Source organism: Solanum verrucosum, unplaced genomic scaffold, assembly GCF_900185275.1.
Source record: "Solanum verrucosum unplaced genomic scaffold, falcon-dt-bn FXZP01000301.1, whole genome shotgun sequence".
Taxonomy (NCBI): Eukaryota; Viridiplantae; Streptophyta; class Magnoliopsida; order Solanales; family Solanaceae; genus Solanum; species Solanum verrucosum.
The window spans coordinates 693,284-720,665 of record NW_026019916.1 but is presented as its reverse complement, the minus strand read 5'-3'; the positions used below and the strand labels follow the sequence as shown (position 1 = coordinate 720,665).

Below are 27,382 nucleotides of genomic sequence, written 5' to 3'. Positions count from 1 at the left end.
GATGAAATCGATTTGGTTGTACTTGTGACCAATCTCTTTGAATCTTTTGTTTACTAGTTGTATTTTGATGCGGGCACATCACACGTATGTTTTTGATCTTTTCAGATTGTGCTAAATAATTGTATTTCGAAGTGTCATGTGTGGTGAGGCCTCACTTGAAAGCATGTGTTGGAATCCTAGAATTTGCCTTGTTAGTCTAATTGTCTAAACCTTGATAAATGTAAGGCGTGATCTCTGGCAACAATTCTAAGAGGGAACCCAAATTTCTATATCCTTTGTGATACCTTGTGAGAGTGTGCATCCGTTTTGGCATCGTTTGACCCTAAACCATTTGTTGACAAAACAAAATTAAAACCTCTTGAGCCAAATTGTCCCATTGTCCCACCTTCTCACCCAAAATCCTTTTTGAAGTATTGCTATGTTTGAATAGCCAATATAAGCCAAAATCCTAAGTTGGGGGTATGGAAAGGAAGCAGGAATGAAAGGCAAGTAAAGGGAAAAGAAAGATGAAATGAGACTCAACTTTGAAGTTTGTTACACAAAGAAGGAACCCCTCTTTAAAAAAAAAAACATTGTGATGAAATGTTTTGAAAAATGGAAATTAAAAAGAGAATTTGATGAAATAAAGGATATTCCGAATAAAGTGAGTGAAAAGTCAAAGTTTGAATTCTCAAATGAAAAAAAAATAATGAAAAGAACTTGAGAAGAGGTGATCCAAATGTAAAAAGATGTTTCACTTGTGCATTAGTAAAACTCTGCTTCGTCATAAAAAAAAAATTATAATTACCCAACAAAATTAAAAACTTTCATGTAAAAACTTCTAAACAAATTAATGATTCAACAGTTAACGAAAACTTGATCTATTTTGTATTTCACCGATAATATCGAAGTTCCAGTTGGGAATTCCTTCTCCAAAATTGTTTGTCAACGAAATTATACCCGTTTTCAAAATCTTCTTTCCAATCAGAAAAAAAAACACAAATGTAATCAAATTCACTTCAACAGAGATTGAGTATTATGAATGAAAATTTAAAAATCGATATTAGAAATTTGATGAACAAGTGGGATGAGTTCCTTGTCATTTTTTTTGGATTTGTAACCGATGACAATTTTAGTGATGTGTTCCTTTTTAAAAATATTGAATTTGTAACTGATGCAAATTTTAAGTGATATGTTCTTTTAAAAAAATTTTCTCCCTTCTGTTAGTAAATAATTGTATTCTTTCAATTAAAACGAATTAAAAAAAAATATAAATCAAATACATAACAACGAAAAGATTGATATTTTTAATAACTATTCAAAAATGTGGTTATTGTATCATGTTAAATGCTAAAATATTAATATTTTGAATAATTCCTCTTTTTTAAATATATTTCGTTTGAGAAGAAATTAATGAGCAATTTTTGGGATCAATTTCTTACATTTCCTTTAACCTAATTGGAAAATAGCAGAAAGGTAAACTGAGGGAAGCAGGAGGCGATTGAGAATCCGAGATGCAGTTGAAGAATTCATATTCATATTGATTGCTGTTTTTGTATAAGGTTTAATGGCGTTTCAGGGTTTCGGGAAGAATACAGGCCCCATTGCCCCTCCTAAAGCGCAAACCCCTTTTGGGAATTCTCGCACTCCTTCTACCAGGTGCTTTACTAGGGTTTTCGAAACTATTTTCATGCTTCTTTTCGCTGTTTTCCACACCTTGAATTGAATTTTGGAATAAAGTTAACTAGTTGCCATTAGGGTGATTTTTGCAATACTAAATTCAAACGAGAACTTTACTATCATGGTTTTCAGAGATTATATATTATACGTTAACTGAATATTTTTGATTTATCACCCAGTGACACTCTTCCTAAATGGGGTAATGGACAAAAATACATCTACCATGATTATGATGCCCAAGCCCACCAACAGTCTCCCCAAGTAGTGCCGCCTTTACCTGAAACTGCCCTCTCTGCTAGTGTTAGAGGTTCCCGACTTCAAGATTTGAGAACAACAGGGCCACGTACTTCATTTTCTTCTGATGCAGAGATTCTGGGAGCCTCCAGGACCATGAGGGGAAGGTACATTTTTATTTCCTTGTTTTTTTTTTTACACAAAAACACTCTTCTCCGTTACTTGAAACATTCCATTTTGATTCTTGATGTAACTTGTCATGAGTAATGTCTGTCCTAAACAACTCTATAAGCATTTTTGTGGCAGAATATATTGAGCTGTTTATTAGTGCTTACAGTGTGGAATTGTTTACTTTTTCACTTAAAGTGCACACTGAGCTATCTAATTCTTCCACCCTTTTTTGGTAGTCGTTCAGATTTGATATCCAGTGATCAGGGCCCCTTTGTCTCCCAACAAAATCAATCATCTCCATTGTTTTGGAATGAGAGTCCATTGGTTCCCAAGAGTACAAGGTCACCTCCATTGGCTTTTCATAACAATCTTCACACAGAGGGCAATATTCCTCCTCTTGGTGGAGCTCAACGGTTAGTTTGGCTTCAATGACTTCTCTCTCTCTTGGTCTTTTTTAAATTAAGTATTGTCTGAATTTTTTAGCATATGCATATAGTACTCAAGTGACAGTCTAAGAGGGTGTTTGGATTGACTTATTTTAAGTGCTTATGACTTTTTGTAGTGTTTAGGAAAGATAAGAAGTGCTTTTGAGCACTTACTTTTAGGCCAAGAAAAGTACAAAAATAAGCTAAAAGCTAAAAGTTGGATATGACCAACTTATGGCTTTTAACTTATAAGCTATTTTTAAACCAAGCCAATCCAAACACTCTCTAAGTCCGTCCATAACTAACTGTGTATTATTAGTACCTGCATAACTCTAACCAATCACCAAAGAACCACTTAGGGTTTGATGTACCTTAATTGGGAAAGAAGGTTTAATTGGAGATGGCTCCTCTTGAATGCCGTCTATTCTAGCTTTTGGGATGTCAAAACATATCTGTCACGACCCAAATTCGGGACATGATGGCATCCACTGCAACCTATCAAGTGGACAAGCCTAAACCCAAACACAAGATGCGGAAGAAGCAGTTTAAGTAATAACAATAATAGAAGCGAAAGACAAGAATAGTATATGTAGGAAAAAGGGCCATGTCATATATCAGTAGGAGATCACACCCCTCGAAATATGACTATCAGAACCAGTCAATATCAGAGGAGGAATCAGGCATGCACAAAGTAACAGTCTTGGAGAAGTAATCCAAGATTGCATGATAGAGAGACAAGCAATCCATGCCTAGGATCACATCGAAATCCACCATATCTACACAATAAGGTCTACCCAAGTGTCGTACCCCTAGATGGTCACCACACAAGCTCTATATACCCGACCCACTACTAGAGAATCACTTATAGGGGTAACTACACGCGAAGGCACATACATCGGCTCACAAGACAAATCTAATCGCGTAGCATAATAGGTAGACACATATGAAAAGGTAGACCCCCAATCAAATGAAGCATAAGCATGCTGATGGCAAACAAAGATCGTACATGTGATAACAACATCCGATGTCTCTGTTTCGTGCCTCCCCAAAAAAGCATACATATGGTCGTGTCCACTTTGACCACTCAATGTGCCTGCTTGAGGACCACCTCTAGTACCTTAGGACCACCCCTAGTCGACTGAATCGGAGCCCCGAATGCCTGAACCTGTTGATATTTTGAAGATTGATCCCTAGGACACTCTCTAGCAAAGTGGCCAAATGCGCCACTCATAACAACCTTTGTTGACCCTATATGATGACTCAGCTGGACCTAATTGGCCTGAATACCCTGAATGTGCACCTCGAGAAGTCTGAATCGGTGCTTGAACCATCTACCCACTAGCACCTGCGGAGCCACCATCAATAAGCTGTAAGGTTGCCTGTACCAGCTTGAAACTGCTAGGGATAACCTTGGCCCTAAAACCCTCTACCACGGGACTAAGACTTGCTGAAACCACCCTGATGACATGGCCTCTTGTCGCTGCCTCCATGGGCTTACGATGGATCCCCTCACTGGTGCGTGTATGATCAACTACCTATAGGAATTTGTCGCCAACTGAAGCGGAAATGATAGTCCTCTGACAAATATGATCACCCTCTTGTGCTCTGTCGGCATCAGCATAGCCGCATGCCTAGCCAACTCATGGAACCGTGTCTCATACTCTGCAACTGACAATGATGAATGATCCTTGAGTAAGATCTGTGAACTCATCTCGCAACCGCTCACTCAGGCTACAAGGTACATACTTCTCTAAGAAAGCCTCGTAGAATTGAGCCCAAGTCATCAAAGTTGACTTGACTGGTCTGCAATCTAAATAAGATCTCCATCACTGCTTCGCTGGACCCTCAAGCTGGTAAGTAGTGTAATCAACCCCATGGGACTCGACTAACACAAGGTTATGCAACCTTTCATGGCAGTTGAATAGGAACTTGTGGGCATCCTCGCCCGCAACACTGGTGAACCTGGGAGGACCCAATCTGATATACAACCCCAACATCTTGTGCTCCTCAGAAGTCATAGCTGGCCTAGGAGCCATAGGTTGAGCAAAAGTCAGAACCTGTTGGCTCAGTGTACGAGGAGTCGCAACAACATGATATACTTGTGGGGCAAAAGTACCTTGTGCCCATGCTCGGGCTGAAGTCTGTGCCTCATCTCTAGCCTGTGGTCCTGCTGAAGTGCTAGGCATAATACCCGCCTAAGACATACCCTCCATGAAACTGAGGATCCTGGCCAAAGTGTCCTGCAATACTAGCGTGGACACAAATTCGGGTTGAGACTGGGCTAGCTCCACACCCTCCGCTGATGCTGAACATGCTCAACCTTTATCTCGGGCTCTAGTGCTGGTGCCCGCTTCTGATCTCGATCTCGGGCTGGAGTATGTGCTCGCCTTTGACCTCTGCCTCTACCCTTCTCTGGGGCTCCACCTTGAGGTGAAGGAGACTCTCGCCCGCTCGTAGTCGACCTTGTCCTAGCCATCTGAGAAGAGTGAAACAAACAAAGTTTAGACATTGGTACAACCATCAACGCACGAGAAACAAGAACAGTGAAGTATTCTTAAGAATGCCCTATAGCCTCTCAAAGATTAGATACAAACGTTATCATATAAATCCGCGAGACTACTAGACACTTGCTCCTGTACTGGTGAGAACGGTGAACCTAAAGTTATGATTGCTTCTTCCGCATCATGTGTTTGGGTTTAGGCTTGTCCACTCGGTGGGTTGCAGTGGATGCCATCATGGCTCAGATTTGGGTCGTGACAGTCTCCGTCCTTCGAACTTAGATGTTGTGATCACTTAGGTTATAAATTCATGTATGGTTGGGTATAAGTTGCTGAAGGATGAAGTACCAATAAATACATAGACCTTAATTATTGGTAAATTTTAAGAAGGCATTTGCAGCAAGTCTAGACTTACCTTGCTTACAACATCTTGATTTTCTAGTATGTAAGTAATACACTACCCTAAGGTAGTGTCAAGCCTAAAGAAAGTAAAGCACTTCATTTAGACCCCAAAAATACTAAATACTATTCTATGATGTATATCTATAATTTATTTAAAACGGAAAAGGGTCAAAATTGCCCCTGAACTATGCGAAATAGACCACTTATACCCTCCGTTACATTTTAGGATCAAAAATACCCCCGTCGTTATCCCAAGAAATGACAAATACCCCTCAAGAGTTAACACCCAAAATTTTTAATGATTTGGCAATCCATGTGGACTTATCCCTCCACTTAAGCTGCCAACTAGGATTCCCATGTGTAGACCGCTGCATCTACACCTCCTAATTCCACCACTGCCGGCACCGACTCCGGTACCCTAGTCATCAGATCAAATCGAACGTCTGCCACCTCTTTTCTGTTAGCGACGTAACTCATTGATTCAATTATCGTGGTTTGTTTCTAGTTCCTACCATACCTCTGTTGGAATCATTCCATTTTGGTTCAATTTTATTAAATCGTTAACTTTTCCAATCGTTGCTCAGCCAACACTACCGATTTTCCGTTTTGAACACAACCCGTTGTGAACACAAGAAAAATTATGGATTACTAAGAAAAAATAATCCTTTCTATATAATTTTTCTTCTGCTACCGTTTAGCTTCTAATTTCTTTTAGTAGTTTATTTTCTTGTCAAATAAAATGTTGATGGAACAAATGGTGGAGCCACCAGTTATTGGTACTAAAAATGTGATTACGGCAATGACAAAGGCCAATGTCAGACGAGTGTTCACTTTCTCAATTCAATTAATGGAGCCTTTGGACATTACTTGAAACTTTGATGGAGAAGATTCATTTTTCTCTCTCAAAACTAGGGTTTAATTTGGGAGGATGAATTAGGATTTGGTCAAGAATGAAATGGGAAATCCCAGTTGGCAGCTTAGGTGGAGAGATCAGTCCACGTGGCTTGCCACGTCATTAAAATTTTTGGGTGTTAACTCTTGAGGGGTATTTGTGATCTCTTGGGATAACGACGGGGTATTTTTTATCCTAAAATGTAACGAAGGGTGTAAGTGGTCTATTTCTCATAGTTCAGGGGCAATTTTACCCCTTTTCCGTATTTAAAATGAAATAATGATCTTCACTTACAAGATTCAACTTTTTCCAAGTGAGATTCATGTCCAAACACAGTTTCAATATCCAGATATTTTTTTTTCAGTTTAAACTGGCATTTTTCAACTTCAGCCAACTATTGTCCAAATGAGCTGTAAATGATTTGAATTACATATTCTTTTTATTTTTTCTTACGTTTTCTGTATGATTCTCATATATAAAAATAAAAATATATATCAGTCTTATCAAATACTCCCTCTATCTTAATTTATGTGTCTCATTTCTTTTTTTATCTGTCTTAAAAAGATGTGTCGTATTTAATAAGTTTCTAATTGTACTTTTTGTCATAGTATTAATGATACACTCTCATATAGGAATGACATGCCATGTTTAAGACCAGAAGATTAAAAAAAAATTGTATGGTATACACGAAGTCTTACATTCTTAAACTTCACATCGGATCAAACTAAGACAGAAAAAATGAATAGAATATATTTAAGGCCTTTGGTAAGGTTTGGCTTTAGGGCACAAATTCCATTAAGCTGCCACTTCCCTAGGCCATTTCCTATATAACATCTTGACTCTTGGTATAGTCCACTTTGGCTGGTCTAAAGGGTTGACAAATAAATAGGATTGCTATCAGTAAGAAGAAATGGAGGTTTGGGTGGTGTCTTAACTACTATCTGATCAAAGTGGTTGTGATCTTGACATCCTTTTCTAGTTGAGGCATTGGTTATGTCTATGAGAAGATAGCAAAGCTTATAGGCAGTACATTCGTCCATTCTTATCTTGAAATTATGATCAACTGATCATCCTCTAAGCTGAGGGAAGTATCTGTGATCATGGATACTTTCCGTTTTCACAAAGCATTTCTGTTTTAAGTTTTGAGATAGAATTAGCACAAAATCATACAGAAGAGAGGCTTGATCCTTTTATTAGCTTCACTAACTTGTCTCATATTTGAAAAAGAAAGGGACTACTGCCTGACAGAGAAAATACAAAATCAGTTTGGTTTCTTTGACACTATAAGGGATCAGAAGCCAAAATAATTTGCAATATTATATATTGTTCTTTAAAAGCTATTGGATATATTCATATTTTCCTTTTTAGACCTCTTTATACTTATAAATTTAAGCCAAAATAATTTGCAATATTATATATTGTTCTTTAAAAGCTATTGGATATATTTCATATGTTCCTTTTTAGACCTCTTTATACTTATAAATTTTAATAATGAAAAACGGGAAAACTTGGTAGAAGAGGCTGCAACGTAATGCCTTAAAAAGAAATACAATTATCCACAAAGAACAACCAGTCTCTATACCTTGGGAATTGCCATGTAAAATGTATGAAAAAGGAAAACAGAAATTTAATAAGAGAAGTTCTCTATCCCTTCAAAAGTTCTTACTTCGCTTCGGACTACATTACCTCTTTCCTAGATTTCCTACATAATAGAAATTCCGTGCATGTTGGAACATGGAACATTCAACCCAAAACAAGTTCCATCAGTACACATTTCCTCTTTTCCGAGTTCCTGGTTAGTAGCAATTCCTTTTCACAAAGTGGGCATGATGAGTTCAACCCGAAACATGTTCAGACATTGGTGAGCATCTGATTAGCAACTTGCCAGTGCAGTAGCCAACTATTGACGTCCTGTCTTGGACTTTTTCTCATAAGTACCATCTACTGGATTTTTCCCTTCTCAAAGTATCTGCAGTCGAATATGCAATCCATGCTGCCGGCTGAACCAAAGCAAGATTGATAATTTATGCTGCCACCTATGTACTGAAGAACCAGGTTCTTTAGCAACTATGCAAGAAGTAAATGCAGACTAATACATCAACACAAGGATTTTTACGTGGAAAACTCCTTGCTTGTTGGAGTCAAAAATCACTTTTCCCTCAAATTACCACTAAATTTGAGCAACTGTTTTAGGTTACAAATCTATAACGAAGGATTACCTCGTAGTACCTTCCCCCTCTACAATTCTTCCTAATTGTAGCTACTTCTTTCAAGACTCTACCCAGTCAATAAAGCCCTTACAACTTGAACACCTAATACAAATTCACTAGGAATATAATAGTTACAATCAAACTAGACAATGAGAACCGTAATGATAAAGCTTGATAGGAACAGGTTATTTTATCATTGCCATGACTCTCTCTCAAGCTGAAGATTCTCTCACAAAGTAATCTCTCTTTGTTTGTGCAGTTGAGTCTCTTGTCTTGAGCAACATCAATGTTCTGTGATCTTTATGTAGTAGGATGGTCGTTTTTTGTTCTCCTAATTTAACATGGATTAGCTTAAGAATCCAAGAACCTAATTCAAGTTTGACTTGGTTTTTCCTCCTTCACGCATCGGCTTCCTTTTGTTTTCTCCTAGTTCCAGAACACTTTCCTCATCTGCAAATATAGTAAATATTTCCATAACGCTTTCTTGTTCCTTGCTCCATAGTATAAGCCGTAATCCTAATTCCTCAAGGAATCCTTCAATGCACATGTAATCTACTTTGCGCTTGATCAACAGTCTTTTTCCAGTGTACTTTGTAGTCGAAGGACTTGGTTCCTTCGCTACTTCTGTACTTACAGCTCTTGCAGTACAGTAGTAGATATGCTAAGGAATTGGTTGTTCAGTAGTTCCTTGTCATAAACACTACCAAACCTTATTTGAGACATGTTTAATAACTGGTTCTTGCATATGTTTGTTAATCATCAAAACTTAATATTGTTTGCCTATCTCATAGATCTCGCTAGCTCTTGGCTCTCAGCTCAACAAAGATACTAGGTTGCGTGCCACTACATGCTACACATGTGTGAATCTTTATTTTTTAATTGAGTAATCTCATAGTGTAGATACCTTGAAGAAATAAAGAAATCTGGTTTGTCTTGTGGCCTGTTGATTAAAAAAAATCTTATTTTAGTAGTCTTCGAAGTGAACTATTCGATGACTGAAGTGCTGGTTATGAATCAGCTTAGTTGTCTTTGATGTTTGCATGGTTTATGTTTGTTGGAGAATCTTGTTACGTTGAACATCTGGCAAGCTTAAAAAGGCTCTTGCATGAGGAAATTTGTTTGTTATATTTGATTAATAATTTATTACGTCTCTCACTGCATACCTTGTAAGATCATGCATGTGTTTAATTTAGTTTTTTTTTGTTCTTCCCCATCAATTTTTCATTATCTTATTCTTGGCTGATGTTCTACAACTCTGAAGAAGCTTATAAAGTCAATGCAAGCAATTTCATTTGTCTGATGGCTGGGTGCAGTGGATTCTGATGATTTGATATTCTATCTGACAAGTATATGGAAAGATATTTTATTGGAGTGCTTGGTGCACTTCTTGGCTATTCTTTTTTCTAATCCTACAGTGGCTGATTAGACGCATCTTTTGATCCCCTCTTGAAGTCCTGCTAATTATTATACCCCAATTAATATTTTTTCCTGTTTAATTGTTTTTAATGAGGATTTCTCATGCTTCACATGCTTATCGTAATACTATGTTAAGAAGTTTTAAAAAGTAAAGCGTCATCTTTTGTCCCAAAATTTATGTTTTTTTTATGGCTGTTGTGTCTGGGCCAACTTTTGCGCACCTCGACTAATTTCATAGGGTACCTGCCACCTCCCGCCAACACCAGGCAGGGGCGGAGACAGCATATAATGAGGGGGTTCAACCCCCTCGGCGAAAAATATTACTATTTATACATGGTTAAAATTATTTTTTAGGTATGTATAATAGATGTCGAACCCCTTTCCACTAGTTCGTGTGTTTACATCTCAGATTTTGAACCCCCTTGTTAAAATTTCTGGCTCCGCTCCGCCATTGACAATAGGTACTAGGTTACTACGTCCACCAAGGCTAGGACAGATGGAAAGAATCATCTAGTGTTTTTTGTTTCCATTGTGATTAGAACTTGAGACCCAACCACTTCATTGATCACTAGGCCCACACCCTTAGGTGTAGAAATGTAGCAATTTGGAATCGAACACTATTTACCACTTGTAGCTGGACTTCTGCTGGTAGGCAATTCTTCAGATGGAAGTTTCTAACTCTATTTTATTATGGGTTTGTCATGAAGGCCTTCGCTCCCCCCTCATATGCGGGGAAACTCATCCCAGCCGTTTCATAACTTTCCAATTCGATTACCTCACCAAAGGCTGCCCTCGATTCCAACAAATTATGACCCTGGAAGACAGATCCCAGTGAAGCATGCAGATCAAGTCTCAAAAAGAACGAGGTCCCCGCCTCAGTCACCTCCTAACGTGGCTTCTTTTGAGAAATCAGCTCTTGGTCTACGTGAATCCAAAAGGTATGACAGAAAAATCCTGACTGCCAATTTTGTGTCTTTATTTTAACAAGCACAAAGAATGTCAATGAAAAGGCTTGCTTGAAAGGTGCAGGATATCATATTTTATGCATATTCAAACTATATTTCTTGTAAAGGCTTTCGTTAGAACTATTACTATAGCTACCTATGTTGTAAATTTCTTTCTTATGTTTAGCAATTATTATTGGATGCCTGAGCCTGCCATGTATGGCTGTAAATTTTCTGTTTTTCTGTCAAGCAATTATTAGGGGAGCCTTTTGCTTATAGAACTTGTTGATTCCAACAAAAACAAGAATAATAGAAGAAAAGTAAATTTCATGTTTACTGTAGATTCTTGCATTAATAGGGAATGTGAACAAAACAAACTCGGTGGGAGCTTGTGATCAGAGCATCCTGACATTCTGCTTGCTAGTTAGCTCAATGCAAAGCTGAAAGTCAAACTGAACCATTTGAGAGTGGTGATCTAATAGTAATTTATACTCGAGATAAGTTCTTTGTTTGTGCAAGTTACATAGAACTGGCACAATGACTTATATGCTCACTAAGAAATTGTGTTTTCCATCGTGCATCGTGGTTGGATAAGTATCTCGATTGCTTTTGGCCACTGAAGAAGACTTTGATAAGAAGCCGATGAAATTGTGTTTTGACAACAACATTTTATATACATCTGCCATAATCTGTTACGTTGCAGCACAAGTTGAGTCAGTATTGGCTCAAACTAAGAAGATCAAGTGGTCTCAGGAGAACTCTTGTTATTGACAGTAGTGCAAAAAAGGATCTATACAGTTGAATGTGAAGAAAAAAAGTAGAGTAAACCAATTGGCCATTGATTTCCTGCTTTCTTCAAATGTTTGTTCAGGCCGTCTACCTCTCCTTCCAAATTGAGGTCAAATGCCCCCCCTGACTCTCTAGCTCCTCAATCCTCAATGTCTGGATATAGTGTCAATGTTGAAGTTGATCTGAGTAAGCCAATGCACTTTCCAGTTCCCAAAAGGACCAAGTTTCCTTCCGTACCTTCATCTGATCAAGTTCTTCAGTATGACTCCAATCATGCAGATGATGATATTCAACGGTAAGAAATTATACAGATTAGCATGTCATCCTTACCAGATTATTATTTTGTAAATCCTTTTCTTGTTGACAGAGAAACTGAGGCGAAGGCAAAGCGCTTAGCTCGTTTCAAGGATGATCTAAGCCAACAAAATGCACGAGATGATTCTAGTATTCCTCAGAAGGGTCCTTCAATGAGTCAGTATCAATCTGTTGTGGACAGACCAAAATTTTCTGCGGAAGATATTGTAGATTCAACTGATGATTTCTCAGATGGCAATCTGCTATCTGATTATCAAGGGTCGGAGTCTTCTGGTGTCATAATTGGGTCATGTCCTGATATGTGTCCAGGTACGTTGTCCAATTATTCATCTTATCTAACACACTTGTTGAAAGTTATGCAGTTGCCATGATGAGTTAACTTGTCCATTTACGTCAATGGCTTGCGTGATCATGTGATCTCACAAAAAAATCAGCTTTTCCTCATCAAATTTCTCTTATATGTCCCCCTTCTCCTCCGGATTTAGTTATAGGTGAGAATAACATAACATGCAGATTAACAGGGATTCTTTCTAACTCTTATAAACCTCTGCTGCTTTGTCTTCTCTTCTCTTCTCTTCTCAGCCTCCATCTTCAACTTTGCTGGAAATGTCCTGCCTCTTCACGGGACAATTCAGAAAGAATTAAATAAGTTATGCCAGCAAATGGTATTTTCCACTTCCGACTGCTGCGGCTAAGCTAGACCAGGGGCGGATCCACGTGGGTTCACCCAAACCCCCTCGGAAAAAAAATTACACTGTATATATAAAGTAAATTTTCTGTATTTATGTTAGATATATTAATTTTGAACCCCCTCATGAACAAGAAGCAAGCTGTAGCATAGTGGTATACTCCTTTAAAATTGACCTTCGCATCCAGGGTTCGAATCCCATTGTGAACAATTCATTTTTTTTTAGCTTCTCTTCATTTAGTTTCAGCTAAAAAGAACTAACTTTTTGTACCTATAAACTATATATTTCTACTTCCTTGGATTTGTGTTTTGTTGTCTTTTTCACACGTTTAGACATTTATTTTTCGAACCCCCGGTATGAAAATTATGGATCCACCACTGAGCTAGACCACTAATGGGAAGGGTATGTGAAAAATTTTATGGGTTGGAAGGGAAAGAAAAGTAGTTACAGGTAAAAAAAGAAAAGTTGTTACTAACCCCCTCATAAAAAAAAAGTAAAATAGTTGTAAGTTTAACTGCTTTAGTCTCTATTCCATTAAGTAATGACTAGAGGAAAGAGACAGTGGTGCAATTCTTGAAGGTAACTGGCTTTGGTGGAGGGAAACCTGAGTTCTAAGGATGTATTATTGTGGCTTAAATTATTTCTTTGATGCTGATTGTGGTTTAGCTTATTGTATAATAAATCATTTTCTTGTTCACAGAGAAACTGAAAGCCCTTATTTTTGTGACAATTGTAAACCTTCTGGATTGTCGTATTAAATAAAAGTAGTCAAAGTTTTAACAACCAAAAGTCTTTTTTCTTTTGTTGTTTCTGCCCGTCCAATCTTCCCAAATTTACATGCTGAACTCAACCCCCACCATATTGTCTCTCTTTTATTATATAGTCTTCTGAAATGTCAATTGCATCCCCTCCACTATGGCACTATCTCTAAATTACCAAAGAGCCCTAAATCCCTAATCCTTGGTTGATTCCTTTTATCTGTCTTATTGACTCAAACACCATCACTCTTGTCACCAGAACTTCGAGCTACAGTGCTGGCTCCGGGAATCGTGCCTTGAACTTGACGATGTTCTCTTCGTAAGTCACAATAAGCACTCCCCAATTGTTGGTGGCCCTCTTTAAGAAACTGGAAGCTATATACCTCCAAAAATCCTTACTGTATCTTTTATTGGTCTGGAGCAGAAGTTAGCTTGTGGTTCATGTGTCAAACTCACGAGTGAAGTTTATTTTGTTCAGGTAATAAATTTCTCACCAAATGTCGAACTTGTTCCTGAATTTTTTTCTGTTGCAGAATCAGAAAGAGCAGAACGAGAAAGGAAAGGAGATCTTGACCAATATGAGCGTTTGGATGGAGACAGAAACCAAACCAGTAAATTGCTTGCTGTCAAAAAGGTCTTTATTGGGAACTCTTAAGTATTATTCGCATTTAAGATAATAGAAAAAGTTTAAAGTTCATGAGAGCATAGAAAGAACGAATTGATGAACATTGCCAAATGATTCTTTTCAGTACACCAGGACAGCTGAGAGGGAAGCTGTGCTCATACGTCCAATGCCAATCTTACAGAAGACCATGGATTATCTTTTGAATTTGCTAGAGCAGCCTTACGGAGAAAGCTTTCTTCGCCTGTATAACTTCTTATGGGACAGGATGCGTGCAATCCGTATGGATTTGAGGATGCAACATATTTTCAACCGTGAAGCTGTTAATATGCTGGAGCAAATGGTTGATATTTTTGGCCATGTGTCTTGTTATATTGCTTTCAAGCATCTTTGTCTTATCATTATCTATTCTTCCGGGAGGTTTTTTTTAAGTGAAACTTCTATCAACTTTTCAGAGGCTTTATATGTGAATCATTTAAACTCATCCTAATGTTGAGATATACACCATGATACTGATGAGTTAACTTATAATCTAGTAACTTTTTAAGGTATGCATAAATTAGCCATATTTTTCTGAGTATAAAATCTCAACATGCTCTATCTGGAAAATGGGATGGACAAAAATTGGCATCTGCTTATTCACAAAGGTCAATTTGGTTTACAATCAATCATTGCATTATACTCACAAACCATACAAGCGATCTATTGTTGTAACAAAATATTATGGTTATGTAGTTTAGCATATATTATTATGTTTTCTTGATTCAACCGATAGGGATATTTTAATTGTTAAGAAGCTTGATTTACAGATAGGTTTGGGTTTGAGTATGAAGGGGCTATGGTTCCTTGCAGTAGAATTTTTCATCCGAAGCTAATTTTTTGCTTAATCTCACATAAAACAAGACACCTAAATGTTCTTGTTGATTTTAGTGATGTTACTCAGTTTTGAAATATATTCTAATTTTATTGCCTGTCATTTTTGTTTCAGATAAGGCTCCATATACTCGCCATGCATGAATTGTGTGAATACACGAGAGGAGAGGGGTTCTCTGAGGGATTTGATGCACATCTCAATATTGAGCAGATGAATAAAACATCAGTTGAACTATTTCAATTGTATGACGACCACCGGAAGAGAGGAATAAATGTGGAAACTGAGAGAGAATTTAGAGGTTATTATGCACTTTTAAAGCTTGATAAACATCCAGGCTATAAAGTAAGTCAACTATTAAGCATATTCCTGAATTTGTTTTCCGAGTGTTTTTCTTGTTGTGGAAGTTTGAGTTTTGTGCTAGGTTGAACCTGCAGAGCTTTCACTTGATTTAGCAAAGATGGCACCAGATATGCGGCAAACCCCAGAAGTTCTCTTTGCCCGTGATGTGGCAAGGTTGTTTCATCATTGCATCATTAGGAGACCTTATTATAACCTTGCCACTAAAGTCACCTAAGAATGTTTTTTCTTTTATATTTTCAGGGCCTGCAGGACCGGTAATTTTATTGCTTTCTTTCGGCTTGCAAGAAGGGCTAGCTATCTTCAAGCTTGCTTAATGCATGCTCATTTCTCGAAGGTATTACCCACACTTCCGAAGTATTTTAATTTAAGTAACGAGATTTATCGACTTTATCAATCCTTCTATCCAATTCCGTATTTTCGTTCAATAATTCAACCAATCAATTACGCCTCAATTTCAGATGGGTTGGGATCTCAGCTGCATAAATTCTATATATTCATTCCACTTTATTGGGGACCATTTAATTCTGATTGAATACTGCCATTATTAACAAAATAGTTCATGCTTTCTTTTGGCATAGTAAATAGAAAGGACCGCTATAAGTGACTTAAGGCAATAGAGAACTTGAAAGTGTTTTCCTTTGCTCCACTGATTTTATGCTCGTGTATGTCTGGCAGTAGTTTCCGTTGTTGAAGGTTATAGGGGCAAACTTTTAAATATTTCACCTGTTTGTAGATTTACATTGTGTTAAAGCATTTCATTTCCTTGGTGTTTCCAGTTACGAACCCAGGCCCTGGCTTCTTTACACTCTGGACTGCAGAATAGCCAAGGAATCCCTGTTACCCAAGTTGCCAAATGGCTTGGGATGGAGGTAATTTTTGAATATTTTTGCTGGCTGTGTTCTTATATAACAGTTTTTGAGTGGAGTAACTTCTGCTCCTGGATATGTATCAGGATGAGGACATAGAAGGCCTTCTTGAGTATTATGGTTTCTCATTAAAGGAGTTTGAAGAACCATATATGGTGAAGGAAGGCCCATTTATGGAAGTAGACAATGACTATCCTGTCAAGTGCTCAAAACTTGTCCATAAGAAAAAATCAAGGACAATATTCGAGGATGTTTCAGTTCCGCATGTTGAGTCAGTGTTGGAGAAAGAAACAGAGACCCTGTTAGATAAGGATCATCAGCAAAAACCTTCAGCTTTTCAATTTCTCAAGCCTGATAGTTCTTCACTGTCCATCGAGGAGAACACACCTGATTATGAAACTGTTTCATCTCCAAAAGATGAGATAGAGGCGATTCCAATTACTAAAACAGAATTTTATCAGAAGATAAAATATGAAAGTCTGCAGGCTCCTCCTAGTCATGCGGTGTCAAGTCTACTGGCTCCTGCTAGTCCTTCAGTATTCTTTCCTCATATTTCCCTTGAGGTTCAGCAACAAGCTAGAGTTCGGAGTGCAGAAAAACCTGAAGTACCGCTGCAAGCAAGAGTTGGGAGTTCAGGGAAACCTAAAAACGATGAAGTTGCACAATTTGATGCAAGAAGTATGCCCATTCAATTTATTCCTGCCAGAGATGAGTGGGAGAGTTCTCTAGTTTTGCCAGCTAGTTCTCTTGTAGAAGACACAGAATTGAAGCACATGTGTGATGAAGAGAATGAAGATGAAGAACTAGTGATCACCAGCGAGGAAGCTGAAACTAATGAACCAGCAGCAATTTATTATGATGAAGAAGTTGCTGAGGCAAAACTTAAACTGATTATCAGGTGCAGCTTGCTCTACATGGACCTCATATCTGCTGCAATTACCCTTGTTTCTCTGCTTACCTTGTCAATTCACAGGAAATGGAAGCGACGTTCTTTAAAGAAAAGGGAGATGCGAGAGGAGAAACAGTTAGCATCTAAAGCTGCTCTGAGTTCGCTCTCTCTTGGAGTTCCAATGTGGCCCAACAGAATTGTAAGTAGTGATGAAAGTCTCCTTTCTTTTTCTCCAGCTTTGTCCAATTAAATTTCTGCCTCCGTGCTTTCTCATAATACAGAGCTGGTGCAGCCTCAGTATCATGTAATAAAAGCTCTTTTTTTTTCTGTGTACTGCATGAACAGTAAACACTTTAACTAAATCATGGTACCTGTTTCTGGTAACCGAGAAATCCCTGAGGGTCATTGGCGTAAGGTTCGAAACTGGGTGGATGATGGGCCGACCTTTTACCTTTCTCCACTCAATTTTGGGCTTTTGTTTGCGTCAAGACTCGAACACGTGACGTCTGCCTAATCCACATCTGTGCTCTTACCTCTAGACCAAAGCCACGCTGGCAGCTAAATCATGATTGCATCCACCTTTGTTTTTTCCTATTTTGGTTGAAGTTAGTCTTATTAGGCCTTAAATACAAGTGAAGGTTGAAAAATTAATGGATACATCTGTACCGTTCAAATTTACTATATTTTGTTGTCTGGATGACAAGTTTCTGTGTCCTAATCTATGTGAGAGTTTGAATTTTGAAGGCCAGGTTTATAATTTACCATGTTCTTTTTATTTATCATATTTAGTTAGAGGTCAAATTTGATAATTTTGCTTGGTTTGATTATGAAAATCTAATTATGTACCAGAGAATTTTTCAAGTTGCATTTTGATAATTTTTATTAGTAATTAACATAGGTTTTGACTAACAATTGTTAGGTCCCTCGGAAGGTCAATCTGTGACATAAAATGGGAAGGATGGAGTGTTTGTGACCTGAGAGTGTTGAGTGATAGGACCCATTTATACTTCTATGAGTATTGAGTGTTCCAACCCCTATTTACTTTTATTGGTGAGTCAGTAATTAACCATTACCTATTAATCAATATTCTTCGGAGATGCTGAAGCTGCAGGTAGTGCTGGTTCATCTTGTTCTCTCACTTTGTTTTTCTATGTAATGGTGAAAACTAATATTTGGCTCAACAGAACATGAGAAGAAAGTGAATTTTCTGGGCTTTCAGGATGTGTTTGTGCCCACTGGCCAAAACTCGATTTGCCTCCGATTTTGGCCATCTAAAATTACTTGACCTCTTTCTTAAAATGACATATTCTCCCTCTATCAGTTCATAATATCATCTGACTACATATTCTAATAATTTAAGTTTTAAAGGGTAAAATGGTGGATTATTTAGTCCTAAAGATGTTACAACAACAACAATAACATATCCAGTGAATTCCACAAGTGGGGTTTGGGGAGGGTGGCGTGTGCACAACCATTTCCTACCTTGAGAAGGTAGAGAGACTATTTCCGATTGACCCTCAGCTCAAGTTAAACATATTAAAAAACAAGTATGTAATTCTAAAGATGTTATATGAATTCAAAACATTCCACTCTCTCAATTCAAACCCATGTTGCTCGGACTCGGGTGTGGGTGTACAATACGGGTGCGGATCTAGAAGTTAAATACTTCATGATCTAAGATTTGAGGATACAGGTCCAAATATGGATACAGGTGTGGGGGCCTGGCTAAAGATAATTCAATTATCTAAAAGTAGAGTTATAAAACCTAACTTATGAGATATTATGTTGAATACTTGAGAAAATATTGATTAGAATCCTAGAAGGAGAGAATGAAAAAGGGTGACAAAGAAATTTCTATATACAAAGTATTCCATTTTCTTCAATTTCACCTTAGCTTTTGTTTTGATTACCGAAATCGTAGAATCTGTTGAGAAGGGTAAGGCTGTGTACAATAAAACCCTTTTTTTGATGACAAGGAAAACCCGCAGCTGCTACCCTTTGGGTGCGTACAGGGTAAAACCCCCACTCCTATGCAATAGCTCGCAAACCACATAGGAGAGGTAACCCGCACTAGGCAAGCCAGGTGCGACGAGCTCGACCCAGAAGGCAAACCCCTTGCTTTCGCTGGCAAGGGATTTTGAACTTGAGACCTCCAACATGGAAGTCCCCAGACCATGCATATACGGGTAGTTTTGGTGCTACGGTCTGCCCTTTTTTTATTGAATCTATTTGGAATTTCTCCGTTGACTTTGGTCAAAGTACCCTAAATTGGTTGACCAGATCAGGCATAGTCTTGTTATGGGGTCAACCCTTCCCGATCTAACCCACTAGGCAGTCTAGGACCCTTAGTGGTCGTTTGGTATGAGAGATAAAAATAAAGTCTTGGGATAAAAAAATAGTCTAGGGATATAATTTTGGTGTCTTGTTTGGTTGTCAAGTTTGGGATAACTTGTCCCACCATTTATACCATAGTGATGGGATAAGTTATATCACATACATGGTGGGATAACATATCCCAGGATAGCTAATCCTGGGATAACTTGTTCCCATCTAAACTATCACGATCCAATTTCTTAGGTCATGATGACACCTACTATACCCCACAAGTAGGTAAGCCTAACCCTTAGCCCGAACCATAAGCAACTGACTACCAAGCGGAAGTCAACAATAAGAAGCATATATCTTATAACGAAGCTAAGAAAGGGTAGTCTATAGAAATGCAACACAAGGAGCCATCCCAAGACCTTGTATCAGTTAGTAATCGAGCATCTAATCAAAATAAAAGAACAAGGCTTTTACAAATACTAGATAGGTACAGGCTTGTCTTTGAATACAATATAAAGACTAAGCCTAGCCTAAAGTAGACGGAAACCGGCAACTCCGAACTCCAGGAGCTCACCTTAGTCTTCGAGACTCCAAGTTGCTCCACACGACTCCAAATCATTGGCGATAACTCAAACTAGGATCTGTAGGGAGCATAAGTGTAGTATGAGTACCAAAAACGGTACTCAGTAGTCGATGACTACTGACTGAGCTCAAAAGATAACTCAAGCATAAACAAGTAATAAGGAAAGCATATCACAAGCAACTAAACAGGAGATAAAGTAGATCGGCAATACCTAATAGAAACAGGATACAAGGGGTTAGAAGCCTAGTCAAGAATGTACCTTGAACACTAGCCAACAGCCTAATCGCAAGTAACTAAGATACCAAGTCAACTACCTAGGATTAGGAGGACCCACAACCACAATCCTAAAGTCAAAGCCTATCAGCTAACAAGAAAACAATAACATAGTACAGATTATTGTCAAACAATAACCTAACCGGACTCCATAAGCCCGGAAGGTACAAACAACAATCATAACCCAACCGAACCCCATAAATCGGATGGTGCAATCAATGATCAACAAACAAGTATACTGGTGATAGGCATTACATATGAATGCAGAGGATGCAATAAGACCCTCAGAGAAGTGCCACGAATCCAAGCTCAAAAAGCGAAAGTCGGGCTCCCAGCCCCAGTTACTACAACCACAGTCAACTCCCAGCGCAGCTAACAAGAGTGACTCAGGAACGTGTCAACTTCGAAGAGGATCTCAATATGTCATAGCCTCCCAGCCAGAAAGTCCACTATCATGGGCGTATGCCTCCCAGCTAGTAAGAGTGACTCAGGGGCATGTCGACTCCGAAGAGGACCTCAAAGTAGCCAAAGATCATGCAAGAAAGGGTGTCGACGTGCCGACTAGTCAAGTAAAAACAAATGCCTCTAAAATCTTAAGTAGGAAAGGAGCACGTCCCAAAAGTCTTGTAATCTCAAAAACCAGTAAATCAATTGATCTAGGTGGATAAAAGCCAAGTAAAACAGTGTTTCATCATGAATGATAAATATGCCAATGTATGAACCGGGATCGTACCACAAAGCTCGTGAGAATGAGCAAACAATGCAATGCATGCCATCATCAACATTCAAACAAGGCACTTAAGTCAAATAACCACACAACCAACCAAATCACTCAACCAAAGGGATGAGTACTAACCTGGGATCCAAGTGGTCCTCGCACACGACATCGGGCCCTACAATATAATCATAAGCTCAATAAGGATACAACAGGCCTATCGCTAAACAATAAGCGAAGGGATCAAGAAGAGATTTCAAATCAATAAAGGGATAGCAAACTCAAGGGATGACGCCCTACCCTAATCGCACCGCTCTAGTCCCAGGTTGAGCACAACTAGGACCAATTCACGGCTACAATGAGCCACCAAGGTCACAAGCATCAATGCAAAGAAAACAACCCAAAACAAGCCTTAAAGAGAGCAAATCATAACTACAAGGCGCTAAAACACAACCTAAAGCATCTAATGTCCAGCCTAGTCTATTGCCATTATGAATCAATCCTAACAAGGATAAGCAAGGTCATCTACACCACAAGGGAAGCTACAAGCCTAAACTAAGGATTCCAACATCCACACTAAGCCCAAGGCTCCTACGGAGTCAAGATAAAATGGAATAACAAGAGGAAAGCTAAATACCCGACAAATACAATCCAAAATCACATGAAATCTATACTAGGCATTATCTAAGAAGCTCAATCAAGAAAGTAGCTTGAAGCCATCTCAAAGCTGATCACGAGCGCTCTGAATCCACCTCACAAGGGCTAGCCCCTTCCGAAATGCTTGAAAACCACGCTATCAAATTACCGATCACGACGTCATTACAGACGTTTTGACATTAAAATCGTAACAATTGGAAATAGACCCAAAATCGAGTCAAAATGGGAATGTGGGACCCACACCGAGAAATTGACTTGGTCAAAAGTCCTAAACGACTAATCGAGCTTGTGCCCCGAAATGGGGCTCAATTCCATGCTCGGAACAACCCAAACCACCACATGCATCAAAATCACCAATTGAAGAAAACAAAAGAGAGCTGGCATCCCTTCGGGGCAGAATATTCCTCAAATGGGGAGTCCCCAACACTTACCAAACACTCCAATGCGTAGCCACGAAGATTCCGGACATCCACAACTTCAAATCACCTTAATCAGAGTTCCCAAGCTTGAGATATTACATTTTTAAAATGAGGGCTGAAGTTGAAATTTTGGGATATAAATAGTCGAAAATGGTCGCTAAAAGTTGAATCCGGTCACTGAAGGCTTAAATTCTGGTTGCTAAAAGCGCACTTCAGCTAGTTTGCTCAAACTGAGAATTCTCCAACGGGGTGCCCGAGATTTGTTCAGAACCCCGTGTGCGCAAACGAAATATTCTACCCCATCGAATTTGGCATTCCAGACTCAACAGATCCATTAGGACTTCCATCCGAAGTCGTTTCGACGAAAATTGGGTCCCACACCCAAGTTTCGTTTTAAGCTAAAATCCACAAGGGTCAAAATGAGACCGAAAGCCTCAAGAATTGCACAAAAGGATTTTTTTTTTTTGTTGTTGTTACAAAAGGATATTAATTTATATAATTTACATAGTCCTTAGTCCTTGCATCTGGAAAGGGAACATATCCATCTTATGGAAATTTTCATAATAAAATTTTATAGATTTGAGAAAATGCATAAATATGGAGTACTATGTATTACAATAATTAACAATTTAAAAAATTTATAAAGAAATTTTAATCAAACCCAAAAATAATATATTATTGACTCTCGAAATTTCAACTGTATTACATAAATTGAAACAAAAAGAATAATGTTTATGATCCGAGAAAATCATAATATTTAATGCTCTAATGGATACAGTGATCGTATTATTTCAAATTCAACTTTTTTTAGTAGGATCAAACTTATTATAATTTAAAATTTGATTGCAACTTTAGTGAAAATAATAGAAGAAACTTAAGCGGGGTAGGGCGGAGCGGGTGGATGTGGGGTAGGTGCGGGGTGGGTGGATGCGGGTGGAAGTGCTTAAGTGGGGTGGGGCGGGGCGGGTTGAATTTTTTTTTGGTGGAGACAAAACCCGCCCCGCTCCGCCCCACCCCATTGCCATCCCTACACGTGCCTGCACTGTGCGCAGGTCCTGCCCTGCACAACTTGCCATTGATCCAGTCTCCTGAACTGTCTACCCTCGCCCAGCATTTAGCCCACAACCTTGTTTAACCACGGCCATGCTACGATCGCAGCATTGCCTGGCCTTGCCTTAGCTTTGCCCAGCCCTTGTCATGCCTTAGCCACACCTTGCCTTGCATACCTTAGCCACGCCAATGCCAAGGTCTATCTTCAATTGAACTTGATCTTGACCGAAGTCATTGGGCCTTGGCTAGGTTCATCATGTAAATCCCTTGCCAAGCCCTAGCCACTTAAACCATCAAGCTGAGGGTCTAACAGGTCCCATACCCACATCCATGTCATGTCGACATGGGTGTGGCACCGAAAGTGAAGAGTCCGATCAACTTAGATTCACACTGATATGATCTGTACTAATTTTTATTAGTTTGAACTTTATTTGATGTATTTTGGACTAATTAATCGACATAACATTTAAGCTATTATTTTAAAATCTTAAATGCTTGTCAGTATTCTAAAATTTACACTCTAAATCTCTCTGCTAGTCACAGTAACTCATGTTATTTGTGATCAAGTCTGATGTTTCTAGATATTTAGCTCCTAAAAGCTTGCCTCTTGCTGCATAGGCTCTATTACTGGGTCATCATATCTTGATAAAAAGCTTTTCTCAATTTCTTCATATGAAGGGTTGATCACTTCATGGTTTAGAGAACTATTAGATTTCTCTTGCTTTTATTTGTTTGGAGGGGCATCATATCCAACCAGAATACTGATAACCTTATTTCATCTATCTAAGATACCCTAAAATTTCCAACCATTTGGGTGTAGTTCTTCTTCCCGCTTCCACTTCTATACCTTAGGTCTGTTGTGTGGAAATAGGCATAATAGGTATGAATTGATTGAGAAATGTTTGCCGTAAAGTAGGCCTAGGGTGTCGAGAATTGAACCTTGTGTTTTGGACAAAAAAACATTTTGATTTGGGTGATACATTAACTATGTCAGTCGATGAAGTAGAAGCTTATTGTATCAGTCTTAGAATGCATCTATTGTTTTGTTCATGAACTAGGGGAATGATGAAATTAAGAATTAAATTATATGCATGCTAAAAGTTCTAGATTAGAAATACAGAAGCACTACATTTGTGTAAGCAAGCTCATAGAAGTAAAGAAAATAATTTCCTCATTTGTCTTCAAATAGAGTTTTGAGTGATTTGACAGTGACGACCTCCTCCCTGAATTTTCCAACAAAGGGTAGTTATTGGAATGAATTGAATCCCAACCAAATGCCACAGACAAGAGGCATCATCTCTGTCTATTCCTCACCAAACATTCAAGTACATCTTCTGATCCCAGGGTAGAGGCCTCTCTTACAAATGCACACATAAAAAGATAAAATCAATCTAATGCCACCCAAGGAGAATTGCTTGGTTGATAGAAACATGGTTAAAAAAAACAGAAATTCTTGGTTGATAGAAACATGGTTAAAAAAACAGAATTGCTTGGTTGAAATCTCAAGTTCTGCAAATTGTTAAATTTATTTGATGTTCTCACAAAATGTCATTTTACCAGATTATTTGGCAAGGTTGACATAAAAGCTTCAGCATGAACTCAAAATAGTTTTGAACTTTACTGCTTCTTTCTTTGACTCCAGCCTTAAATCTTTATTGTCAATCCCTAGACATCTGCATAATGTTAACTTTTTACTAAATGGTGAAAAATTATCTCTAATCCTGTTCCATGGGAGCAAAAGAGCAGAAAGGAAATAAAGATTTCTTCCTCCATCCTGGAGATGTTCCATTCATATGTGCATGTCAGCTTTCTGCACAAGAATGTCTCCATCTCACTTACAAGTTTTGCTATCTGTGTGTCTGAAATTGGACATACACGTCATCCTTGAGCACTTTTATGGTCAATTTATTTTCACTGATATTTGCTACTGTTCCTCCTTGTTTTAGCAACATAGCACAACAGTTGAGTTCAACATTGATCATGCTGTCTCAAAATGGTACCGAACTCAGGAAAAATCATGGTCAAGGCTGAATGTTTCAGATGTAGTTGCCACCACACTCCATGAAAAAAATGCAGCTGCCAGATGCCTTTGCTGGAAAGTAATAATATGTTGTGAGGATAATAATATAAACAATCTGAACCCAAAAAATGGCATGGACCAGTTGAATGCCAAGTCCTGGTTGCTTTCCAAACTCATGCCTGCAAGAGAAGATGAAGATGATACACTAATAACGTCTCCAGGCCTGTCTGTTTGGAGGAATTGGCTTCTTAACGAATCAGGCGGGGACCTTATTTGTTGTTTATCAGTTATCAAGTACACTAATTTTGAGAATCTGAATGAGACTGTAGCAGGTGCAAATGCAGTTCTCTTCCTGTTGTCAGAAGGTATCCCATGGGTTCTTCAGAAAAATCAGCTTCATAAACTGTTAATGTCTGTACCTTCTGGTTCTCAGTTACCCCTTTTGATCGTAAGTGAACTGTGCAAGGAAAATGCAGATCCTTCCACTATAGTTAAAGAACTGGAGCTACATGAAGTCCATGAATCAAGACTTCATTCCTTTAGTGTTGTTTACCTAAAAAACCAGCAGATGGAACAGTTGAATGGGTTTTTCAGCGATGAACAATTAAGAGGAGGACTGAAGTGGCTGGCAAATGAATCACCACCACAACCAGTTCTCCAGTGTGTAAAAGCCCGAGAACTGGTTCTCTACCATTTGAATTCTTTGCTTGGGGTTCTTGGTGAAATGAATGTTTGTGATGTGGGTCCAAACAATTGTATCTCAGCCTTTAACGAGGCCTTGGATCAGTCTATGAGGGAAATAGCTGCTGCAGCTCATGCTAATCCTACCTGTTGGCCCTGTCCCGAAATAGGTTTGCTGGAGGAACATAGCCATGAGCATGAAGCTGTGACCCAACACTTGCCACAGCTGGGATGGAGCTTAGCTCCAAGAATTGAACCAGTTGTGCGTGCAATATCTGACTGCAAATTTCCATCTTTTCTAGATGATACATCTTGGTTACATAGAGGTTCTGATGTGGATGTTAAAAACCAGATATTACAACTTCAAAGTTGTCTAACAAAGTACTTCACAGAGATTAGCAAGTTGATGGTACTGCCACTTGCAGAAAAAGAGGCCAGTGTTATGATGCAGAAGTTTGTGCAGCTTCAACTCCAGAACTCATACTACTACATTGTACCAAACTGGGTTATGATTTTCCAACGGGCATTCAATTGGCAGTTGATGAAGTTAGTTAAGGACACATCTTTCTCAGTGTATATCCTGATAAAGCATGATTTGTCCACTTCAATGCTTGGAGCTGTGGAACTTGAAGACTCTGCACAGTCGCATTACCATTTGTCACATCCATCTCTTGATGAAATGGTTGAAGCTGGACGGATGCCTCTTCTCGGATGTGCTATGCTTGACAGGGAAGGAAGAGCTTTCCAACCTTATCCAGGTATGACTTCACACAGTGAAGAAATTCCCACAACTGGCGCATGCAATGAAATAGAACATGGGAAGGATGCTGGACATGTTGAATTTGTAAAAGCCAGTTATAATAGAATGAAAGATCTAAATGAAGGTGAAAGTGAACCTCTGATGACCATTAAGGAAATGAAAGAAACTGACAAACTTGGCGAATTACTGGACAGATGTAAGATTAAGCAGAACATGATAGATAAAAACTTGTCAGTATATTTTTAATGCATTACTTTCCTCACTTGCTGAAAATCTGTTGTATGTGTAATGTATCTTTGTATCATGAAGGGTCTAGCTTTACGCATCCTTTGAAGGGTCTTGGAATTTTGCTCTTACCATTATTTTTAAACGTGACGGTTGTAAGAGCTGCATTCTTCCCACCTCTTACTCTCATTAAGCTTCGTGATGTGCTTTCATCCTTGTAAATGCAAAGGATGTCTTCCATCTCGAGCTTTACAGATTTATTGGTTTGGTTTGGTTTATAGATTTTAAAATTTGACACATGATTTGGTTTGGTATTTGAAAAATCCAAACAAATCCGGTCCATGTACACCCCTTGCCCAAACACAAGTGATGAAAGTGATATCTACCTTGGTCGATCTTGTGCTGTCGAGTTAAGTTGCACATATTTACCAAAATTGTAGTACACATCAGAAAGCTTAGTTGGTTGGCTATTTAAATTTTCACTTTATTGGTGACTTGTTTGATTCTTTACCTAGTAATCTTTTCCTCATTTTCCCTTCACTTACTCCTTAATAACTCAGGTAGAATGAAGAGGAATTTTTGTATATGGTATAGTTTCACCCCTGATTACAAAATGCAGTAAGAGGTTGTTTCAAAATATACCAAAAAATGTTGTATTTGC

General features: G+C 38.5%; 1 protein-coding gene across 5 annotated transcripts; it reads left to right on the top strand.

Annotated features, from left to right (window-relative positions):
- Nucleotides 1–1,423: 1,423 nt before the first annotated feature.
- Nucleotides 1,424–26,753, top strand: LOC125823092 (SAC3 family protein B). Of its 5 annotated transcripts, XM_049502515.1 has the most exons (15): nucleotides 1,424–1,638; nucleotides 1,839–2,060; nucleotides 2,301–2,477; nucleotides 10,615–10,845; nucleotides 11,723–11,935; nucleotides 12,008–12,264; nucleotides 13,936–14,036; nucleotides 14,152–14,367; nucleotides 15,013–15,240; nucleotides 15,320–15,411; nucleotides 15,499–15,592; nucleotides 16,035–16,127; nucleotides 16,211–17,022; nucleotides 17,098–17,212; nucleotides 24,982–26,753. In XM_049502515.1, exons 1-15 carry the CDS (start codon nucleotides 1,547–1,549, stop codon nucleotides 26,740–26,742), a joined length of 4,704 nt encoding a protein of 1,567 aa, XP_049358472.1. In that variant the 5' UTR covers nucleotides 1,424–1,546; the 3' UTR covers nucleotides 26,743–26,753. The 5 variants fall into 5 exon arrangements, with proteins under 5 accessions (XP_049358472.1, XP_049358479.1, XP_049358493.1 ...); XM_049502522.1 differs by lacking the exon at nucleotides 2,301–2,477; XM_049502536.1 differs by lacking the exon at nucleotides 10,615–10,845.
- The last annotated feature ends 629 nt before the right edge of the window (nucleotides 26,754–27,382 follow it).

Coding starts and splice junctions, on each gene's coding strand:
- LOC125823092 (XM_049502515.1), top strand. CDS start 1,547: ATGGCGTTTCAGGGTTTCGGGAAGAATACAGGCCCCATTGCCCCTCCT. Junction 14,037..14,151: donor AATTGCTTGCTGTCAAAAAG/GTCTTTATTGGG, acceptor GATTCTTTTCAG/TACACCAGGACAGCTGAGAG. Junction 15,412..15,498: donor TTTGCCCGTGATGTGGCAAG/GTTGTTTCATCA, acceptor TTATATTTTCAG/GGCCTGCAGGACCGGTAATT.